Source organism: Brachyhypopomus gauderio, chromosome 1 (genome assembly GCF_052324685.1).
Source record: "Brachyhypopomus gauderio isolate BG-103 chromosome 1, BGAUD_0.2, whole genome shotgun sequence".
NCBI classification, from domain to species: Eukaryota; Metazoa; Chordata; class Actinopteri; order Gymnotiformes; family Hypopomidae; genus Brachyhypopomus; species Brachyhypopomus gauderio.
This window is the reverse complement of record NC_135211.1, coordinates 793,499-813,599: the sequence shown is the minus strand read 5'-3', so window position 1 is coordinate 813,599 and position 20,101 is coordinate 793,499. Positions and strand designations below refer to the sequence as shown.

The following is a 20,101-nucleotide window of genomic DNA, read 5'->3' as shown; positions in this document are numbered from 1 at the left end:
GAGAAAGACTGACGGACTGCTGCAATCTTCTCTTCAAAGAAGATGACAAAATCCTCAAGAGTGAGAGAGGATGGAGGAGGGGGTGAGGGATGGTTAAGGAGAGAAGAAAAAATACTGAATAGCTTGCGTGGGTTGGAGGCAGATAATTCAAATTTCTTTCTGTAGTAGGCTGACTTTGCTGATGTGACTTCCAATGAGAACTTTGAAAGGAGAGATTGATATGAGCGGAGGTCTGAGTTTAGGCGACTTCTCTTCCACCTCCTCTGTGCAGTTCTTAGATCTCTCCTGTGACTGCGTAGCACTTGAGTTAGCCACGGGGTGGATGGAACAGATCTCTTAAACCTGGGGAGGGAGGACACAGAAGATTGATGGATGAAGAGAGCGTAGAGAGGAAAGTATCAGTAATTGTGTCCAGCAAGAGAGAAGACAGACAATTCTGATGAGGAAGGGAGGACAAAATAGTGGTAGCAAGGGTTGAGGGATTGATGGAGCGCAAACTTGGGTGAAAGTAAGAAGAATGTACAGGGGAAGTGTGAGTGGAGATGGCAGGGAGGGGGAAAGAAAAGGATAAAAGTTGATGGTCTGACAGGTGGAGTGGGGTGACTGTGATGTCCGATGTTCTGGTGTCACGTGTAAAGACCAGGTCCAGAATGTTGCCTGCTCTATGAGTCACAGTGGATGGGTTGATGTTGAGGTCAAATGATGACAGCACTGGAAGAATGCAAGATGAATGAAGTTTGTCGGATGGAAGGTTGAAGTCACCAAGGAGAATGAGTGGGTTTGCTTCAATGGTGAATTGACTAAGGAGGGTATCAAGTTCATCAATGAAGTTATCAAGGGAACCTGGAGGGTGATAAATGGGTGTTGGACAAAAAGATTAAAGCAATAAAAGTTGCTGTGGTGAAAATGATTCATCTACACTTCTCACAAATAAAATTACCACTACTGATTGAAGAAGGGTAACTATACATGCCACACTCAGCAAAAGCAACAAGTGAAAAACTGAGCTTCCGTTAAGTTGAACGTCAATGTTTTTTTTGAAGGTTGAAAATGTCTTTCGATGGATTGTGGAGATTGTTGGAGTTATGTGTAGCAGAGGTGGGACCAAGTCAGTGTTTTGGGGTAAAAAAAAATCAAGTCTTTGCAAGTAAACAGGTTCAAGTCCAATTCAAGTCAAGTCTAAGTCTCTGAATATTTTTTCAAGTCAAGTCAAAAGTCTTAATATTGATGACTCGAGTCTGACTCGAGTCCAAGTCATGCGACTCGGGTCCCCACCTCTGATGTGTAGATATATCCAGAAAGAATTTGTGGATATATCCGATGTAAGCAAACAGACTCTGGCCCCTACATCTGATCAATGTAATGTATTTCTTAGTTTTTTCCAAAGATGTATAGTAACGAAGTAGAACTACTTCACTACTGTACTTAAGTACTAAAATGCTGTATCTGTACTTTACTGGAGTATTGTTTTTTTTCTCCTACTTCCACTTTTACTTAACTACATATTTTCCATCAGTTTAGTACTTTTACTCCGATACATTTTTTACGTGCTGTATAGTTACTCGTTACAATTATAATCATGTTAGCTGGCCCTGTCACCGGGTCAAGCGATCAGGCTGTCTTATGAGAAAACTGCGCATGCTCCGGTCGCGTCTCGATTACTCTGCTGCTGCCTTCACTGAACACTTGAGCTTCGTAATCTAGGTTCACTTGACACGTTGTGACTGCCGCAAGGGTCCGCGCGGCAAAAATGACGCAGTCATGGAGGCTCCGCCTATGCGCGTTGGCTACTGATGCGGTCACGTCGCGATGTCATGCACCTCTCGATTTTTGTGCGTGCAAAGTTACAAGGTGGAATTCATGCAATTGTATGGCAATTTGAAGGTCCATTTTCCATATTTTTCAGCACCTTCAGCTTAATTTACATATTTATACAAATACACACATACTCGAAATAATTCCAAATAACTCGCTTTTTATCTTATTAAAAGAGATGGTACCGTGTTTGGTAACAGCAGAAGAGCAGCATAAGTGCTGCATAATAAGCTTGTTGACGTTTTAATGCACATATATTTGCACCTTCCACACCTTCAACATCGAGTGATCGTGGCGGTGAGGATGAGGAAGGAGACCACCCTGGCCCTACCTAGAGACAGTGTTTGCGTTTGCTGGAGTGAATGTAAATTCCTATAGGATGAAGTGCCATCTCTGCCTCCCTAAAGAGGGTGAAATATTGGCCTTCAAAAATTCACCCTCGAACTTGAAGAAACACATCAATGGTAAGTCATAAATATAACGCACAGAAGACACACCAGCTTGAGCTGTCAGTAAGCGCTAGTTAGGTTAGATATCTTAGCTAACTAACCTAATTATGTTCGTGACGTGCTGCAGTATTCACTTAACATTAGCTGGCAATCATAAAGGCGATGTCACGCTGAGTTGTGTTTTTAGCAACAGTAAGCCATTTTTATAGTGTAGTGTTTTTATAGGGTAAGGGCATTCCTGATCCTATACTTACATATCTGCTTAAACAGGTCGTCTCTTCTCTATCCTCCTCTATCTGTATCATCTTGTTAATGGTCACATTGCATTAGATTTAAAGACATCTGCCATCACTCCGGTTATCAAAAAACAGAATCTTGACAATACTGTTCTAAATAATTATCGCCCAATATCTAATCTACCATTTCTCTCAAAGATCCTCGAATGCGTGGTGGCCTCCCAACTACTTCTGTACATGTCTTCCAATAATCTCTTTGATATTTTCCAGTCTGGTTTCCATGCTCGGCACAGTACTGAGACCGCTCTTGTTTATGTGTTAATTGCTTCTCTTCTTTTACTCCTCGATCTCACTGCTGCCTTTGATACAGTCAATCATCCAATACTGCTCTCACGGCTCCGTGATCATGGGTTTTTCGTACCTTTCGGATAGACGTCATTTCATATGCTTGGGTAACTGTAAATCGATTTAGCTCCGGTTGCTCAGGGTGTTCCTCAGGGCCTCACTGCTCTTTACCTGCTCTCAACCTGTGGCTGCATGCTAATTTTCTCTTACTAAATGCCCACAAGACTGAGTTTCTGCAGCGTCAGCAGGAAGCAGCGTCCAGGTACAGAACAGAAGGCTGGGATGCTGCCCTTTTCCTGGGTCTCAATCCACAGGCAGCTGTGTGAAAGCCTTTTGGTTTCTGCTCTAAACCAGCTCCAATCCGAGATTCTGATACAGTTCAAATCTTTAAATCTAGACTTAAGACTCACCTGTTTAGTCAAGCCTTCAGCTAAAATTCCCCTTGTAAGGTGTAGGGGCTTGGGGGCCCCCAGACGTTCAGATTTCTGGTTATCTGAGATGTTGATGCTGTCATCCAGCTGTGTCTTAGCATCACTCTATTTGTGACTATGACTTGACTGGAAAGCAATGTCTCAGTGAGCCCTCATGCCTGTGGTCACCTCTGAACCTCTCCCTTTAGTTATGCTGCTATAGATTAGTCTGCCAGAGCCACATGCTGATCACTGGCACGTGAGCTACATACATTTAAATCAATGGTGGTTTAAATTCATGTCCACTCAGTCTGTATTGTCTATCTTCTTGCATGGCTCTACCCGGTGTTACTACCCGGGGTTCACCTGGGGAGTAACACTGCAGTCGGAGCCTACAATACCAGCATCACTGCTCCGACACGGAATGAAAGCCTGGCATTCATCAACAGACATTTACAGTGACAATATCAAAACCCAGAACTTTCAATTCTACCTTTTACCTAGTCTGATTGTGTGAATTGTGTGTGACTTGTGTATTTGTGTGTTAACGGGCCGCCCAATGGAGGATGGGTTCACTTTTGAGTCTTGGTTCTCCCGAGGTTTCTTCTTATTCCCCCCATCATAGGGAGTTTTTCCTCGCCACTGTCGCCTTTGGCTTGCTCATTAGGGTTCTGGACCCATAGTATTGTTAACCTTGTAAATCCTGTAAAGCTGCTTTGCGACAACTTGAGTTGTTAAAAGCGCTATACAAATAAACTTTGATTGATTGATAAACAGCAACCCAAACTTCCAGGAGTCACCTGTTACTATGGTGCTTGTCATCACTCACAGGAAGTGAAGGAGCAGAGAATCTCCTGTACCCCCAGTCTGCTTAGTCACAACACGTCATGCTGTGGCCTCTATGTTTGTTGGGAAGTGTGTATGGTGTGTGGGTGTGTGTTTGAAAGAATGGGTGTTATGGTTAGGGGTTCTGTGGTTTTCTTTTGGTGTTGTATCTGGTGTGCTTGCAGGTTCTCCAGAAGAGGGTGCAACAATGTGATCGACATCAAGTGCCAGTGTCATGTGACGCAAGACGAGATTGGATGGCGGGACTTTAAAAGCTCACCTTGAGCAAGAAGCTGTACCTTGTGGTGTCTTGAACAGTGGACTCCACCTGGTCCCTGGGGGATACTGAGTTTGGCATTTAGTGTGACCGTTCGGACCGATGGTTTATATCATTTGGTCAGTTAGGAGATATATCGCCATGTATGCCATTTGAGATATACTGTTACGAGGAATATCGCTACGCGATTTGAGACGTAATGCTTCTATTCTCGTACTATTTGTTGTGTTTGTGTATGGTGTAAAATATAGAAGATCAGTGAGCCATTAAATGCAGTTCAGTGTCGCCCGATACTTTTTCTTTCTTTATTTATTTATTTTATCTATTTATGTTGCGGCCCGTCTAGCGAGCCGGGGTCATCTGGGCCGTAACATGGGTAAGAGAGGTGCTGCATGTGTGTAATGCAGAATGCCTATTCACACTTCCTCTTGCAGTTCCACCTTTGACTGACCCTAACAACACCCTTCTTAGATGACCGGTTATCCAAAACCCATATACACAGGGCCCACAGAACTGAGGAGACCCTTCTTATCAGACTCACCAGGGCCTTGGTATGAGAAACCATGATAGAGGGGCCCTGTTTATGGCTTTTCTTGTATAGCTTGGTGCATTCCTAACATAAAGCATCGGCTTTGAAATTCACCAACAGACGTATATCCAAAAATGCCCAAATTGACCATGACTCTAATAACTCTAATGTTAGGCAATAAAGAATGCAACATAAAAGTCACAACACTAATAAGTGTTTAGTCCAACATTTTATGTAGGCCCACACATCAACACAATACAATACAACTCAGGAGTATAATGTCAGGATGGGCTCGTGCCAAAATAACAAACAAAACAATCTAATCATAATACAGTTTTCCTTATCTCCCGATCCTCTCACAGTACAGTCTTAACTCGCTACCCTCTCACAGTCTTAACTCCTCTCACAAAAACAGGAGAAAAAGAAGATGCAAATCAATAGGCACCCATCCCTACACTTCAATAAAATACAAATAAACAAATAGAACAACAATACATTATGAAAATAAAGAGCCATCTAGACAGCTATATATAGTTAGACTATAACATCTTGTTGCATGTTCTAACCTACCACAACCTGCATGTATATCTGAAATTATTCTTGAGATGCAATTAAGAACCCACTAATCTCTGAACAATTAATTATTTAATGACTCGAGACGGCTTGGAATAAATCTACAAACGTCTATCCAGAAACAGGTCAAAACCCTTCTAGTCTGCATATTGGACAGGATTACTTCTGCTCTTTGGGAAGTAATTAATATCAATTCTGGTAGCACATCAAAGACTGGCTAGCGCCCAAACCTGCAGAACTCTACAAAGGCCTTACTCAACCAAGTGAATAGCGCTTCTGGAACGGACCCACTCACACAAACACTCACACATATCGATAAACATCAAGCTGGGTCACTGTTAGTGCTTGGTAAAACTTGAGAAATTATGTGTGGTTTCATTTTGGACCTCAAAATACCACATAATCCTACCGGCACAAATGTACAGCCATCCAAGCCTGAAAGACCCTTGCTCGAAGTAATCCTATCCTATCCTGTTAAAGCTTATTTTCTCTATATTGAGTGTGGTGCCCCCCATAATAACTCATAACTTAAATCTGTTAGAGGCAGTGTGTTCGTGACAGACAGCTATAGCGTCGTGGTGTAGTGTGTGTATGTGTGCTATTCTACCTCACACACATACACACTGAGGAGCCATAACCAACCCAAAATCCTGCATAGAGGGGCTGAGTGAATGTGGAGTGGAGTGTGTGTAAGTGTGTAAGTGTGTGTGTGTGAGAGGAGACGCTGTAGAAGGACAGAGTCCCAGCCGGCCAGTCCAGATACACTCCTACTCTGTTGGAGCTGGAGGGGCGGGCAGAGATGACAGTGAACTTCTTATTGTGACAGACAGTGTAACTGATATTAGTGCAGTCCAGACACCAGGACTTCATATTCCATCCAAACACACAGTCATCACTGTCTCCTTTCCTGCTGATTCCTTTATATGTCACTGCTATAACAACATCTCCACTACACTCAGTCTCCCAGTAACAGCGTCCAGTCAGACTCTCTCTACACATCACCTGCTCCCAGCTATCAAATCTCTCTGGATGATCAGGATACGACTGCTGCTCCTTCAACCGTGTCACCTTTCTGTTCCCCTCAGACAGTGAGAGACGTGTGTGTGCTGTGTTTGGGTCCAGTGTGAGCTCACACGCATCTGCACACAAGAAGAGACATTAGAGGAAATGACAAATACTGTGTGTGTGTGTGTGTGTGTGTGTGTGTGTGTGTGTGTGTGTGTGTGTGTGTGTGTGTACATTACACTGAACACACTGACTACTGCTTACATTTTCTTAGGCCTGGATTGAGTCTGATCTTCCCTGCATGTTCCACCCTAAGGAAAAGAAACACAAACACAGATGCATACACACACACACACACAAACACACACACACACGCACACACACACACACACCTATGTTTAGAAAATGTTGAGCTTTGAGAACTGTTTACTATTACTCTCAGATTTTTATACATCACTCTTCGTTTTTTTGCTAGTGGAAGTTTTCTTATAGGGTAGGAGATGCGGAACCTTTTAGCAAAGCTAGTTTATGTGTCACACAGTGTCAGCTCCGGACCCCTCCTTGTGGGCGTGTTAATACGTTATCTGCGTGTAGTTATGTATGTCAGTTTAGGAAAAATTGAGGCCTGTGTAAGAGATATTAAATGCTGGATGTCTCTAAACTTCCTCCAACTAAATGAGGACAAAACAGAAGTTCTCCTCGTGGGCCCTAAGGCTGCAAGACAGAAAATTCCAGATCTAATGCTTAATCTCACAGACTATCCCATTACACCTGGCACAGTAGCCAAGAACCTAGGCGTCATAATCGACTCTGACCAATCTTTTGATAAATACATAGATAATACTACTAGGATAGCTTTTCTACATCTCCCCAACATTGCCAAGTTAAGAAATGCATTATCACAGCATGATGCAAAAAAAATTGGTGCACACCTTTGTTAGCTCCAGATTAGACTACTGTAACTCACTACTGTCAGGATGCTCAAATAGGAATCTAAATAAACTTCAAATAGTTCAAAATGCCGCAGCCAGAGTTCTGACTAGAACTAGAAAATTTTATCATATCAGACCAGTCCTATCAGCCCTGCATTGGCTCCCAGTTAAATTCCGTATTGATTTTAATTTTAATTTTCTTTTATTGAATTATAAAGCACTGCAAGGGCTTGCTCCTGATTACCAGTGGTGGACGAAGTACACCAATTATGTACTTGAGTAAAAGTACAGTTACCTTGTATTGAATATTACTCAAGTAAAAGTAAAAGTATTCACCTCAATTTTTTACTTGAGTAGAAGTACAAAAGTATCTGCCTTCAAAAATACTTAAGTATTAAAAGTAAAAGGGTCACATCAAAAACCCTAAGCCTACTCGATCAACAGGTGAACATGAAACAGTGCCTTACATTTACCTAGCAAACACAAAATATTCAAAACTAGCCTATATTATCCTCACGACATTCATTTCAGGCATGACAGGCAGTGTTGCCAACTTAGCAACTTTGTTACTATATTTAGTGACTTTTCATACCCTCTAGAGACTTTTTGTAGTAAAAAGAGACTAGCGACAAATCTAGCGACTTTTTGTGGTGTTATCGGACACTTTTGGAGACTCTGAACACACACGCTCTTCAGTTGCTGTCCTCTGGGGCGGGTGCTGCCGTGAGCCCCGCCCCACAACACTCAGTGCAGTCTCACACTCAGAGCAGACCCTCACCGCTCCACGTCCACACTGCCAATGAACTGCGCATGCCCAAAGCTGCCGCTGACTCCCCGCCCCGTATTTACAGAGCGGGATGTAAATATAAATGCTTTAGTCTTCAGTGAGACACGAAAAGAAATCACTGCATTTACCTCACAGTCTCAGTCATTCTTCAACTCATTCATTCCTGCTAACTGCTACTTTTATACTAACATTTAACAACACAGCAAAACAATTATTTATGTTTTATGTAAAATGATTTATACAAAGCATTAAAGTCATGTAGTTCTTTTGAGAAGTGACTGTGTGACGGGCAGGTGTGAGCAACAAAAAGGAAGCGATCACGCCAAGTCTCAGGGAAAAAGGGTGGTTTAATATAAAGTGTGCAAAACCTAAAACCCGTGCAATAGATCCAAATTAAGGATATAATGACCAGCGGTCAACTGGTACAAAGACAAGACATATATAGGCAAACAAACGACCCTCAGGTGAGACGGATCACGGGCTCCGCCCACCTGAGGGACGCACATGACGTCACCAGACAATAACAACAACAGCCGCTGTGGACAGAGACGGCCGGTAGGGGGCCGCCTCACCGTGACAGACCCCCCCACCAAGCCGCACTCCCCTCCACTGGGTGTGTGGCACACAGCGGCTGCACACAAAACATGAAGGGGCAGGAAGGCAGAGACAGGCAGGAACACACCTCCTGCCGTCCGGGAGCTGAAACATAAAACACAAAACATTACTCAACTCACCTCCCCGGGCGGGACCCTGGACCGACCGGGCCGTTAACAACACAAAACCACGCCCCGGTCGGTCACAGGGCCCTCACGTCCTAACCGGCATTCAGCTGGTAAGCCCCATGGGTGTGAGGACGAGGGGCTACGGCTCCTTTCTCGTCCCTCGTGTGTGTGTGGGTGTGCAGGCTACCTCTCCAAGGCGTGGCTACTTCACCTCCTGGACCTACCTCCTCCCAGAGCTGACCCCTGCCTTCTGCTAGGGGTCACCCCAGCCTCCTGGGGAGCCAACCCCTCCCGGGGCCTCTCATCTCAAGGTGGACTCCTCCACCCAACCCAGGAGCGCCAGAGACCGAGGCCCAGAGCACCCCCGACGCGGGCTAGGGAGCAGCCCCAAGGGCCTCCTGGTCACCCCGGGCAGGAGGGAGGATCTCCATCCCCAGCAGGAGCTTTTCAGACCGGAGCCCCATGGTCCCCAAACATCCGGGGGCCCCAGCCCTCTAGGGAGGGGCTCTTCACAACCGGGCTCCGGTCACCCCACAACACAAGGGGGCTCCTGCCAGGTGGAGACCCCCACAAGGTCCAGGATCACTGCCAAGGAGAAGCACCTGCACAAAGAACACAACCTCACACACACACACACACACACACACACACACACACACATACATATATACAAACACAAAACATAAACGCGCCCTACCCTATTCAGGGCCTCCCTCGGGAGAGACGCCCTCCGTGCCACACCCCATGGCACGGGACCACAGCCGGTCCCCCCCCAAACACACATTTAAGGGGAGGAGCATGCGTGGAATTACATGTAACAGTTGACAACACGCTAGGACAAAACACACACGCAAATACTAGACAAACAAAACTGTGCACAAACAACGAACGGAACGGGATCCATACGTGCACGCTCGTTAGACACTGACGCGCCGCTCGGGTTCGCAGTCGCTCCCCCACATTAAACACAAGACGACGGGGGAGCGAGGCGACGGTGATGAGCGGTACCCGCGTCACACATGAAACATTCACACTAACACAAACGAGCGACGCACACTGACCAACGTTACCATTCATACGTACACAGACACCACACAAGACGAAGAGCATACCCAGGGAGACTGCCCTGGTCCTCGCCGTGCCACACACACAACACGGGCACGGCGGAGCTCTTCAAACAAACAGACAACAAACACGAAGAGTTTTTCCCAGAGCAGACAGCCCTGGTCCTCGCCGTGCACACACAACACAAAAGCACGGCGGAACTCTTCACAAAACACCACGCAGACAAACACTTACCACGAGACATGACCACGAACGAAGGAGAAAGAAAAAGAGACTCGGCGGCTTCCGAAGGGTGGCTGGTCATTCTGTGACGGGCAGGTGTGAGCAACAAAAAGGAAGCGATCACGCCAAGTCTCAGGGAAAAAGGGTGGTTTAATATAAAGTGTGCAAAACCTAAAACCCGTGCAATAGATCCAAATTAAGGATATAATGACCAGCGGTCAACTGGTACAAAGACAAGACATATATAGGCAAACAAACGACCCTCAGGTGAGACAAATCACGGGCTCCGCCCACCTGAGGGACGCACATGACGTCACCAGACAATAACAACAACAGCCGCTGTGGACAGAGACGGCCGGTAGGGGGCCGCCTCACCGTGACAGACCCCCCCACCAAGCCGCACTCCCCTCCACTGGGTGTGTGGCACACAGCGGCTGCACACAAAACATGAAGGGGCAGGAAGGCAGAGACAGGCAGGAACACACCTCCTGCCGTCCGGGAGCTGAAACATAAAACACAAAACATTACTCAACTCACCTCCCCGGGCGGGACCCTGGACCGACCGGGCCGTTAACAACACAAAACCACGCCCCGGTCGGTCACAGGGCCCTCACGCCCTAACCGGCATTCAGCTGGTAAGCCCCATGGGTGTGAGGACGAGGGGCTACGGCTCCTCTCTCGTCCCTCGTGTGTGTGTGGGTGTGCAGGCTACCTCTCCAAGGCGTGGCTACTTCACCTCCTGGACCTACCTCCTCCCAGAGCTGACCCCTGCCTTCTGCTAGGGGTCACCCCAGCCTCCTGGGGAGCCAACCCCTCCCGGGGCCTCTCATCTCAAGGTGGACTCCTCCACCCAACCCAGGAGCGCCAGAGACCGAGGCCCAGAGCACCCCCGACGCGGGCTAGGGAGCAGCCCCAAGGGCCTCCTGGTCACCCCGGGCAGGAGGGAGGATCTCCATCCCCAGCAGGAGCTTTTCAGACCGGAGCCCCATGGTCCCCAAACATCCGGGGGCCCCAGCCCTCTAGGGAGGGGCTCTTCACAACCGGGCTCCGGTCACCCCACAACACAAGGGGGCTCCTGCCAGGTGGAGACCCCCACAAGGTCCAGGATCACTGCCAAGGAGAAGCACCTGCACAAAGAACACAACCTCACACACACACACACACACACACACACACACACACACACACATACATATATACAAACACAAAACATAAACGCGCCCTACCCTATTCAGGGCCTCCCTCGGGAGAGACGCCCTCCGTGCCACACCCCATGGCACGGGACCACAGCCGGTCCCCCCCCAAACACACATTTAAGGGGAGGAGCATGCGTGGAATTACATGTAACAGTTGACAACACGCTAGGACAAAACACACACGCAAATACTAGACAAACAAAACTGTGCACAAACAACGAACGGAACGGGATCCATACGTGCACGCTCGTTAGACACTGACGCGCCGCTCGGGTTCGCAGTCGCTCCCCCACATTAAACACAAGACGACGGGGGAGCGAGGCGACGGTGATGAGCGGTACCCGCGTCACACATGAAACATTCACACTAACACAAACGAGCGACGCACACTGACCAACGTTATCATTCATACGTACACAGACACCACACAAGACGAAGAGCATACCCAGGGAGACTGCCCTGGTCCTCGCCGTGCCACACACACAACACGGGCACGGCGGAGCTCTTCAAACAAACAGACAACAAACACGAAGAGTTTTTCCCAGAGCAGACAGCCCTGGTCCTCGCCGTGCACACACAACACAAAAGCACGGCGGAACTCTTCACAAAACACCACGCAGACAAACACTTACCACGAGACGTGACCACGAACGAAGGAGAAAGAAAAAGAGACTCGGCGGCTTCCGAAGGGTGGCTGGTCATTCTGTGACGGGCAGGTGTGAGCAACAAAAAGGAAGCGATCACGCCAAGTCTCAGGGAAAAAGGGTGGTTTAATATAAAGTGTGCAAAACCTAAAACCCGTGCAATAGATCCAAATTAAGGATATAATGACCAGCGGTCAACTGGTACAAAGACAAGACATATATAGGCAAACAAACGACCCTCAGGTGAGACGGATCACGGGCTCCGCCCACCTGAGGGACGCACATGACGTCACCAGACAATAACAACAACAGCCGCTGTGGACAGAGACGGCCGGTAGGGGGCCGCCTCACCGTGACAGACCCCCCCACCAAGCCGCACTCCCCTCCACTGGGTGTGTGGCACACAGCGGCTGCACACAAAACATGAAGGGGCAGGAAGGCAGAGACAGGCAGGAACACACCTCCTGCCGTCTGGGAGCTGAAACATAAAACACAAAACATTACTCAACTCACCTCCCCGGGCGGGACCCTGGACCGACCGGGCCGTTAACAACACAAAACCACGCCCCGGTCGGTCACAGGGCCCTCACGTCCTAACCGGCATTCAGCTGGTAAGCCCCATGGGTGTGAGGACGAGGGGCTACGGCTCCTTTCTCGTCCCTCGTGTGTGTGTGGGTGTGCAGGCTACCTCTCCAAGGCGTGGCTACTTCACCTCCTGGACCTACCTCCTCCCAGAGCTGACCCCTGCCTTCTGCTAGGGGTCACCCCAGCCTCCTGGGGAGCCAACCCCTCCCGGGGCCTCTCATCTCAAGGTGGACTCCTCCACCCAACCCAGGAGCGCCAGAGACCGAGGCCCAGAGCACCCCCGACGCGGGCTAGGGAGCAGCCCCAAGGGCCTCCTGGTCACCCCGGGCAGGAGGGAGGATCTCCATCCCCAGCAGGAGCTTTTCAGACCGGAGCCCCATGGTCCCCAAACATCCGGGGGCCCCAGCCCTCTAGGGAGGGGCTCTTCACAACCGGGCTCCGGTCACCCCACAACACAAGGGGGCTCCTGCCAGGTGGAGACCCCCACAAGGTCCAGGATCACTGCCAAGGAGAAGCACCTGCACAAAGAACACAACCTCACACACACACACACACACACACACACACACACACACACACACACACACACACACACATACATATATACAAACACAAAACATAAACGCGCCCTACCCTATTCAGGGCCTCCCTCGGGAGAGACGCCCTCCGTGCCACACCCCATGGCACGGGACCACAGCCGGTCCCCCCCCAAACACACATTTAAGGGGAGGAGCATGCGTGGAATTACATGTAACAGTTGACAACACGCTAGGACAAAACACACACGCAAATACTAGACAAACAAAACTGTGCACAAACAACGAACGGAACGGGATCCATACGTGCACGCTCGTTAGACACTGACGCGCCGCTCGGGTTCGCAGTCGCTCCCCCACATTAAACACAAGACGACGGGGGAGCGAGGCGACGGTGATGAGCGGTACCCGCGTCACACATGAAACATTCACACTAACACAAACGAGCGACGCACACTGACCAACGTTATCATTCATACGTACACAGACACCACACAAGACGAAGAGCATACCCAGGGAGACTGCCCTGGTCCTCGCCGTGCCACACACACAACACGGGCACGGCGGAGCTCTTCAAACAAACAGACAACAAACACGAAGAGTTTTTCCCAGAGCAGACAGCCCTGGTCCTCGCCGTGCACACACAACACAAAAGCACGGCGGAACTCTTCACAAAACACCACGCAGACAAACACTTACCACGAGACATGACCACGAACGAAGGAGAAAGAAAAAGAGACTCGGCGGCTTCCGAAGGGTGGCTGGTCATTCTGTGACGGGCAGGTGTGAGCAACAAAAAGGAAGCGATCACGCCAAGTCTCAGGGAAAAAGGGTGGTTTAATATAAAGTGTGCAAAACCTAAAACCCGTGCAATAGATCCAAATTAAGGATATAATGACCAGCGGTCAACTGGTACAAAGACAAGACATATATAGGCAAACAAACGACCCTCAGGTGAGACAAATCACGGGCTCCGCCCACCTGAGGGACGCACATGACGTCACCAGACAATAACAACAACAGCCGCTGTGGACAGAGACGGCCGGTAGGGGGCCGCCTCACCGTGACAGACCCCCCCACCAAGCCGCACTCCCCTCCACTGGGTGTGTGGCACACAGCGGCTGCACACAAAACATGAAGGGGCAGGAAGGCAGAGACAGGCAGGAACACACCTCCTGCCGTCCGGGAGCTGAAACATAAAACACAAAACATTACTCAACTCACCTCCCCGGGCGGGACCCTGGACCGACCGGGCCGTTAACAACACAAAACCACGCCCCGGTCGGTCACAGGGCCCTCACGTCCTAACCGGCATTCAGCTGGTAAGCCCCATGGGTGTGAGGACGAGGGGCTACGGCTCCTTTCTCGTCCCTCGTGTGTGTGTGGGTGTGCAGGCTACCTCTCCAAGGCGTGGCTACTTCACCTCCTGGACCTACCTCCTCCCAGAGCTGACCCCTGCCTTCTGCTAGGGGTCACCCCAGCCTCCTGGGGAGCCAACCCCTCCCGGGGCCTCTCATCTCAAGGTGGACTCCTCCACCCAACCCAGGAGCGCCAGAGACCGAGGCCCAGAGCACCCCCGACGCGGGCTAGGGAGCAGCCCCAAGGGCCTCCTGGTCACCCCGGGCAGGAGGGAGGATCTCCATCCCCAGCAGGAGCTTTTCAGACCGGAGCCCCATGGTCCCCAAACATCCGGGGGCCCCAGCCCTCTAGGGAGGGGCTCTTCACAACCGGGCTCCGGTCACCCCACAACACAAGGGGGCTCCTGCCAGGTGGAGACCCCCACAAGGTCCAGGATCACTGCCAAGGAGAAGCACCTGCACAAAGAACACAACCTCACACACACACACACACACACACACACACACACACACATACATATATACAAACACAAAACATAAACGCGCCCTACCCTATTCAGGGCCTCCCTCGGGAGAGACGCCCTCCGTGCCACACCCCATGGCACGGGACCACAGCCGGTCCCCCCCCAAACACACATTTAAGGGGAGGAGCATGCGTGGAATTACATGTAACAGTTGACAACACGCTAGGACAAAACACACACGCAAATACTAGACAAACAAAACTGTGCACAAACAACGAACGGAACGGGATCCATACGTGCACGCTCGTTAGACACTGACGCGCCGCTCGGGTTCGCAGTCGCTCCCCCACATTAAACACAAGACGACGGGGGAGCGAGGCGACGGTGATGAGCGGTACCCGCGTCACACATGAAACATTCACACTAACACAAACGAGCGACGCACACTGACCAACGTTACCATTCATACGTACACAGACACCACACAAGACGAAGAGCATACCCAGGGAGACTGCCCTGGTCCTCGCCGTGCCACACACACAACACGGGCACGGCGGAGCTCTTCAAACAAACAGACAACAAACACGAAGAGTTTTTCCCAGAGCAGACAGCCCTGGTCCTCGCCGTGCACACACAACACAAAAGCACGGCGGAACTCTTCACAAAACACCACGCAGACAAACACTTACCACGAGACATGACCACGAACGAAGGAGAAAGAAAAAGAGACTCGGCGGCTTCCGAAGGGTGGCTGGTCATTCTGTGACGGGCAGGTGTGAGCAACAAAAAGGAAGCGATCACGCCAAGTCTCAGGGAAAAAGGGTGGTTTAATATAAAGTGTGCAAAACCTAAAACCCGTGCAATAGATCCAAATTAAGGATATAATGACCAGCGGTCAACTGGTACAAAGACAAGACATATATAGGCAAACAAACGACCCTCAGGTGAGACAAATCACGGGCTCCGCCCACCTGAGGGACGCACATGACGTCACCAGACAATAACAACAACAGCCGCTGTGGACAGAGACGGCCGGTAGGGGGCCGCCTCACCGTGACAGACCCCCCCACCAAGCCGCACTCCCCTCCACTGGGTGTGTGGCACACAGCGGCTGCACACAAAACATGAAGGGGCAGGAAGGCAGAGACAGGCAGGAACACACCTCCTGCCGTCCGGGAGCTGAAACATAAAACACAAAACATTACTCAACTCACCTCCCCGGGCGGGACCCTGGACCGACCGGGCCGTTAACAACACAAAACCACGCCCCGGTCGGTCACAGGGCCCTCACGCCCTAACCGGCATTCAGCTGGTAAGCCCCATGGGTGTGAGGACGAGGGGCTACGGCTCCTCTCTCGTCCCTCGTGTGTGTGTGGGTGTGCAGGCTACCTCTCCAAGGCGTGGCTACTTCACCTCCTGGACCTACCTCCTCCCAGAGCTGACCCCTGCCTTCTGCTAGGGGTCACCCCAGCCTCCTGGGGAGCCAACCCCTCCCGGGGCCTCTCATCTCAAGGTGGACTCCTCCACCCAACCCAGGAGCGCCAGAGACCGAGGCCCAGAGCACCCCCGACGCGGGCTAGGGAGCAGCCCCAAGGGCCTCCTGGTCACCCCGGGCAGGAGGGAGGATCTCCATCCCCAGCAGGAGCTTTTCAGACCGGAGCCCCATGGTCCCCAAACATCCGGGGGCCCCAGCCCTCTAGGGAGGGGCTCTTCACAACCGGGCTCCGGTCACCCCACAACACAAGGGGGCTCCTGCCAGGTGGAGACCCCCACAAGGTCCAGGATCACTGCCAAGGAGAAGCACCTGCACAAAGAACACAACCTCACACACACACACACACACACACACACACACACACACACACACACATACATATATACAAACACAAAACATAAACGCGCCCTACCCTATTCAGGGCCTCCCTCGGGAGAGACGCCCTCCGTGCCACACCCCATGGCACGGGACCACAGCCGGTCCCCCCCCAAACACACATTTAAGGGGAGGAGCATGCGTGGAATTACATGTAACAGTTGACAACACGCTAGGACAAAACACACACGCAAATACTAGACAAACAAAACTGTGCACAAACAACGAACGGAACGGGATCCATACGTGCACGCTCGTTAGACACTGACGCGCCGCTCGGGTTCGCAGTCGCTCCCCCACATTAAACACAAGACGACGGGGGAGCGAGGCGACGGTGATGAGCGGTACCCGCGTCACACATGAAACATTCACACTAACACAAACGAGCGACGCACACTGACCAACGTTATCATTCATACGTACACAGACACCACACAAGACGAAGAGCATACCCAGGGAGACTGCCCTGGTCCTCGCCGTGCCACACACACAACACGGGCACGGCGGAGCTCTTCAAACAAACAGACAACAAACACGAAGAGTTTTTCCCAGAGCAGACAGCCCTGGTCCTCGCCGTGCACACACAACACAAAAGCACGGCGGAACTCTTCACAAAACACCACGCAGACAAACACTTACCACGAGACGTGACCACGAACGAAGGAGAAAGAAAAAGAGACTCGGCGGCTTCCGAAGGGTGGCTGGTCATTCTGTGACGGGCAGGTGTGAGCAACAAAAAGGAAGCGATCACGCCAAGTCTCAGGGAAAAAGGGTGGTTTAATATAAAGTGTGCAAAACCTAAAACCCGTGCAATAGATCCAAATTAAGGATATAATGACCAGCGGTCAACTGGTACAAAGACAAGACATATATAGGCAAACAAACGACCCTCAGGTGAGACGGATCACGGGCTCCGCCCACCTGAGGGACGCACATGACGTCACCAGACAATAACAACAACAGCCGCTGTGGACAGAGACGGCCGGTAGGGGGCCGCCTCACCGTGACAGACCCCCCCACCAAGCCGCACTCCCCTCCACTGGGTGTGTGGCACACAGCGGCTGCACACAAAACATGAAGGGGCAGGAAGGCAGAGACAGGCAGGAACACACCTCCTGCCGTCTGGGAGCTGAAACATAAAACACAAAACATTACTCAACTCACCTCCCCGGGCGGGACCCTGGACCGACCGGGCCGTTAACAACACAAAACCACGCCCCGGTCGGTCACAGGGCCCTCACGTCCTAACCGGCATTCAGCTGGTAAGCCCCATGGGTGTGAGGACGAGGGGCTACGGCTCCTTTCTCGTCCCTCGTGTGTGTGTGGGTGTGCAGGCTACCTCTCCAAGGCGTGGCTACTTCACCTCCTGGACCTACCTCCTCCCAGAGCTGACCCCTGCCTTCTGCTAGGGGTCACCCCAGCCTCCTGGGGAGCCAACCCCTCCCGGGGCCTCTCATCTCAAGGTGGACTCCTCCACCCAACCCAGGAGCGCCAGAGACCGAGGCCCAGAGCACCCCCGACGCGGGCTAGGGAGCAGCCCCAAGGGCCTCCTGGTCACCCCGGGCAGGAGGGAGGATCTCCATCCCCAGCAGGAGCTTTTCAGACCGGAGCCCCATGGTCCCCAAACATCCGGGGGCCCCAGCCCTCTAGGGAGGGGCTCTTCACAACCGGGCTCCGGTCACCCCACAACACAAGGGGGCTCCTGCCAGGTGGAGACCCCCACAAGGTCCAGGATCACTGCCAAGGAGAAGCACCTGCACAAAGAACACAACCTCACACACACACACACACACACACACACACACACACACACACACACACACACACACACATACATATATACAAACACAAAACATAAACGCGCCCTACCCTATTCAGGGCCTCCCTCGGGAGAGACGCCCTCCGTGCCACACCCCATGGCACGGGACCACAGCCGGTCCCCCCCCAAACACACATTTAAGGGGAGGAGCATGCGTGGAATTACATGTAACAGTTGACAACACGCTAGGACAAAACACACACGCAAATACTAGACAAACAAAACTGTGCACAAACAACGAACGGAACGGGATCCATACGTGCACGCTCGTTAGACACTGACGCGCCGCTCGGGTTCGCAGTCGCTCCCCCACATTAAACACAAGACGACGGGGGAGCGAGGCGACGGTGATGAGCGGTACCCGCGTCACACATGAAACATTCACACTAACACAAACGAGCGACGCACACTGACCAACGTTATCATTCATACGTACACAGACACCACACAAGACGAAGAGCATACCCAGGGAGACTGCCCTGGTCCTCGCCGTGCCACACACACAACACGGGCACGGCGGAGCTCTTCAAACAAACAGACAACAAACACGAAGAGTTTTTCCCAGAGCAGACAGCCCTGGTCCTCGCCGTGCACACACAACACAAAAGCACGGCGGAACTCTTCACAAAACACCACGCAGACAAACACTTACCACGAGACATGACCACGAACGAAGGAGAAAGAAAAAGAGACTCGGCGGCTTCCGAAGGGTGGCTGGTCATTCTGTGACGGGCAGGTGTGAGCAACAAAAAGGAAGCGATCACGCCAAGTCTCAGGGAAAAAGGGTGGTTTAATATAAAGTGTGCAAAACCTAAAACCCGTGCAATAGATCCAAATTAAGGATATAATGACCAGCGGTCAACTGGTACAAAGACAAGACATATATAGGCAAACAAACGACCCTCAGGTGAGACGGATCACGGGCTCCGCCCACCTGAGGGACGCACATGACGTCACCAGACAATAACAACAACAGCCGCTGTGGACAGAGACGGCCGGTAGGGGGCCGCCTCACCGTGACAGACTGCCTATTTCAAAGGCAACAGATGTTGTTCATTTGTAGTTCTAACATATTTAGGGTGTTTATACTCACTTTTTTCTCTCCCAACGTTATTCATTTACAGCTTCAAAATATATGTATTATGCAAATTAGGTGATGACATCATTTAGCGACTTCTAGCTACTTTTAGGACAAACAATAGCTAGTACCTAGCTATTCTAGTACCTAGAACTAGAACTGTGTGCAGCCCAACCAACTGCACTCATAATATTAAACTTGGCCCCTGGTTCATACTCTGAGTTCTTGCAGGAGTTTTCAGACTTCCTGTCTCATGTAGTGCTATCAGCCGATAAGGTGATTATAGTGGGTGATTTTAATATCCATTTTGAAAATCTGTGTGACTCTTTTAGCATTCATTTTCAAGCAATTCTTGATTC

The 20,101-nt window shown here is 50.7% G+C and overlaps 1 protein-coding gene across 2 annotated transcripts in view; it reads right to left on the bottom strand.

Moving 5' to 3' along the window:
* Positions 1 to 5,107: 5,107 nt before the first annotated feature.
* Positions 5,108 to 20,101, bottom strand: part of LOC143512941 (NACHT, LRR and PYD domains-containing protein 3-like) — an 87,717-nt gene continuing 72,723 nt past the window's right edge. For both annotated transcript variants that reach the window (XM_077003901.1, XM_077003815.1), the window contains exons 11-12: positions 6,729 to 6,775; positions 5,108 to 6,598 (exon numbers count right to left, since the gene is read on the bottom strand). In XM_077003901.1, the coding sequence (XP_076860016.1) occupies positions 6,063 to 6,598; positions 6,729 to 6,775 (583 nt within the window). In that variant the 3' untranslated portion in view covers positions 5,108 to 6,062. The remainder of the gene's footprint in view (positions 6,599 to 6,728; positions 6,776 to 20,101) is intronic.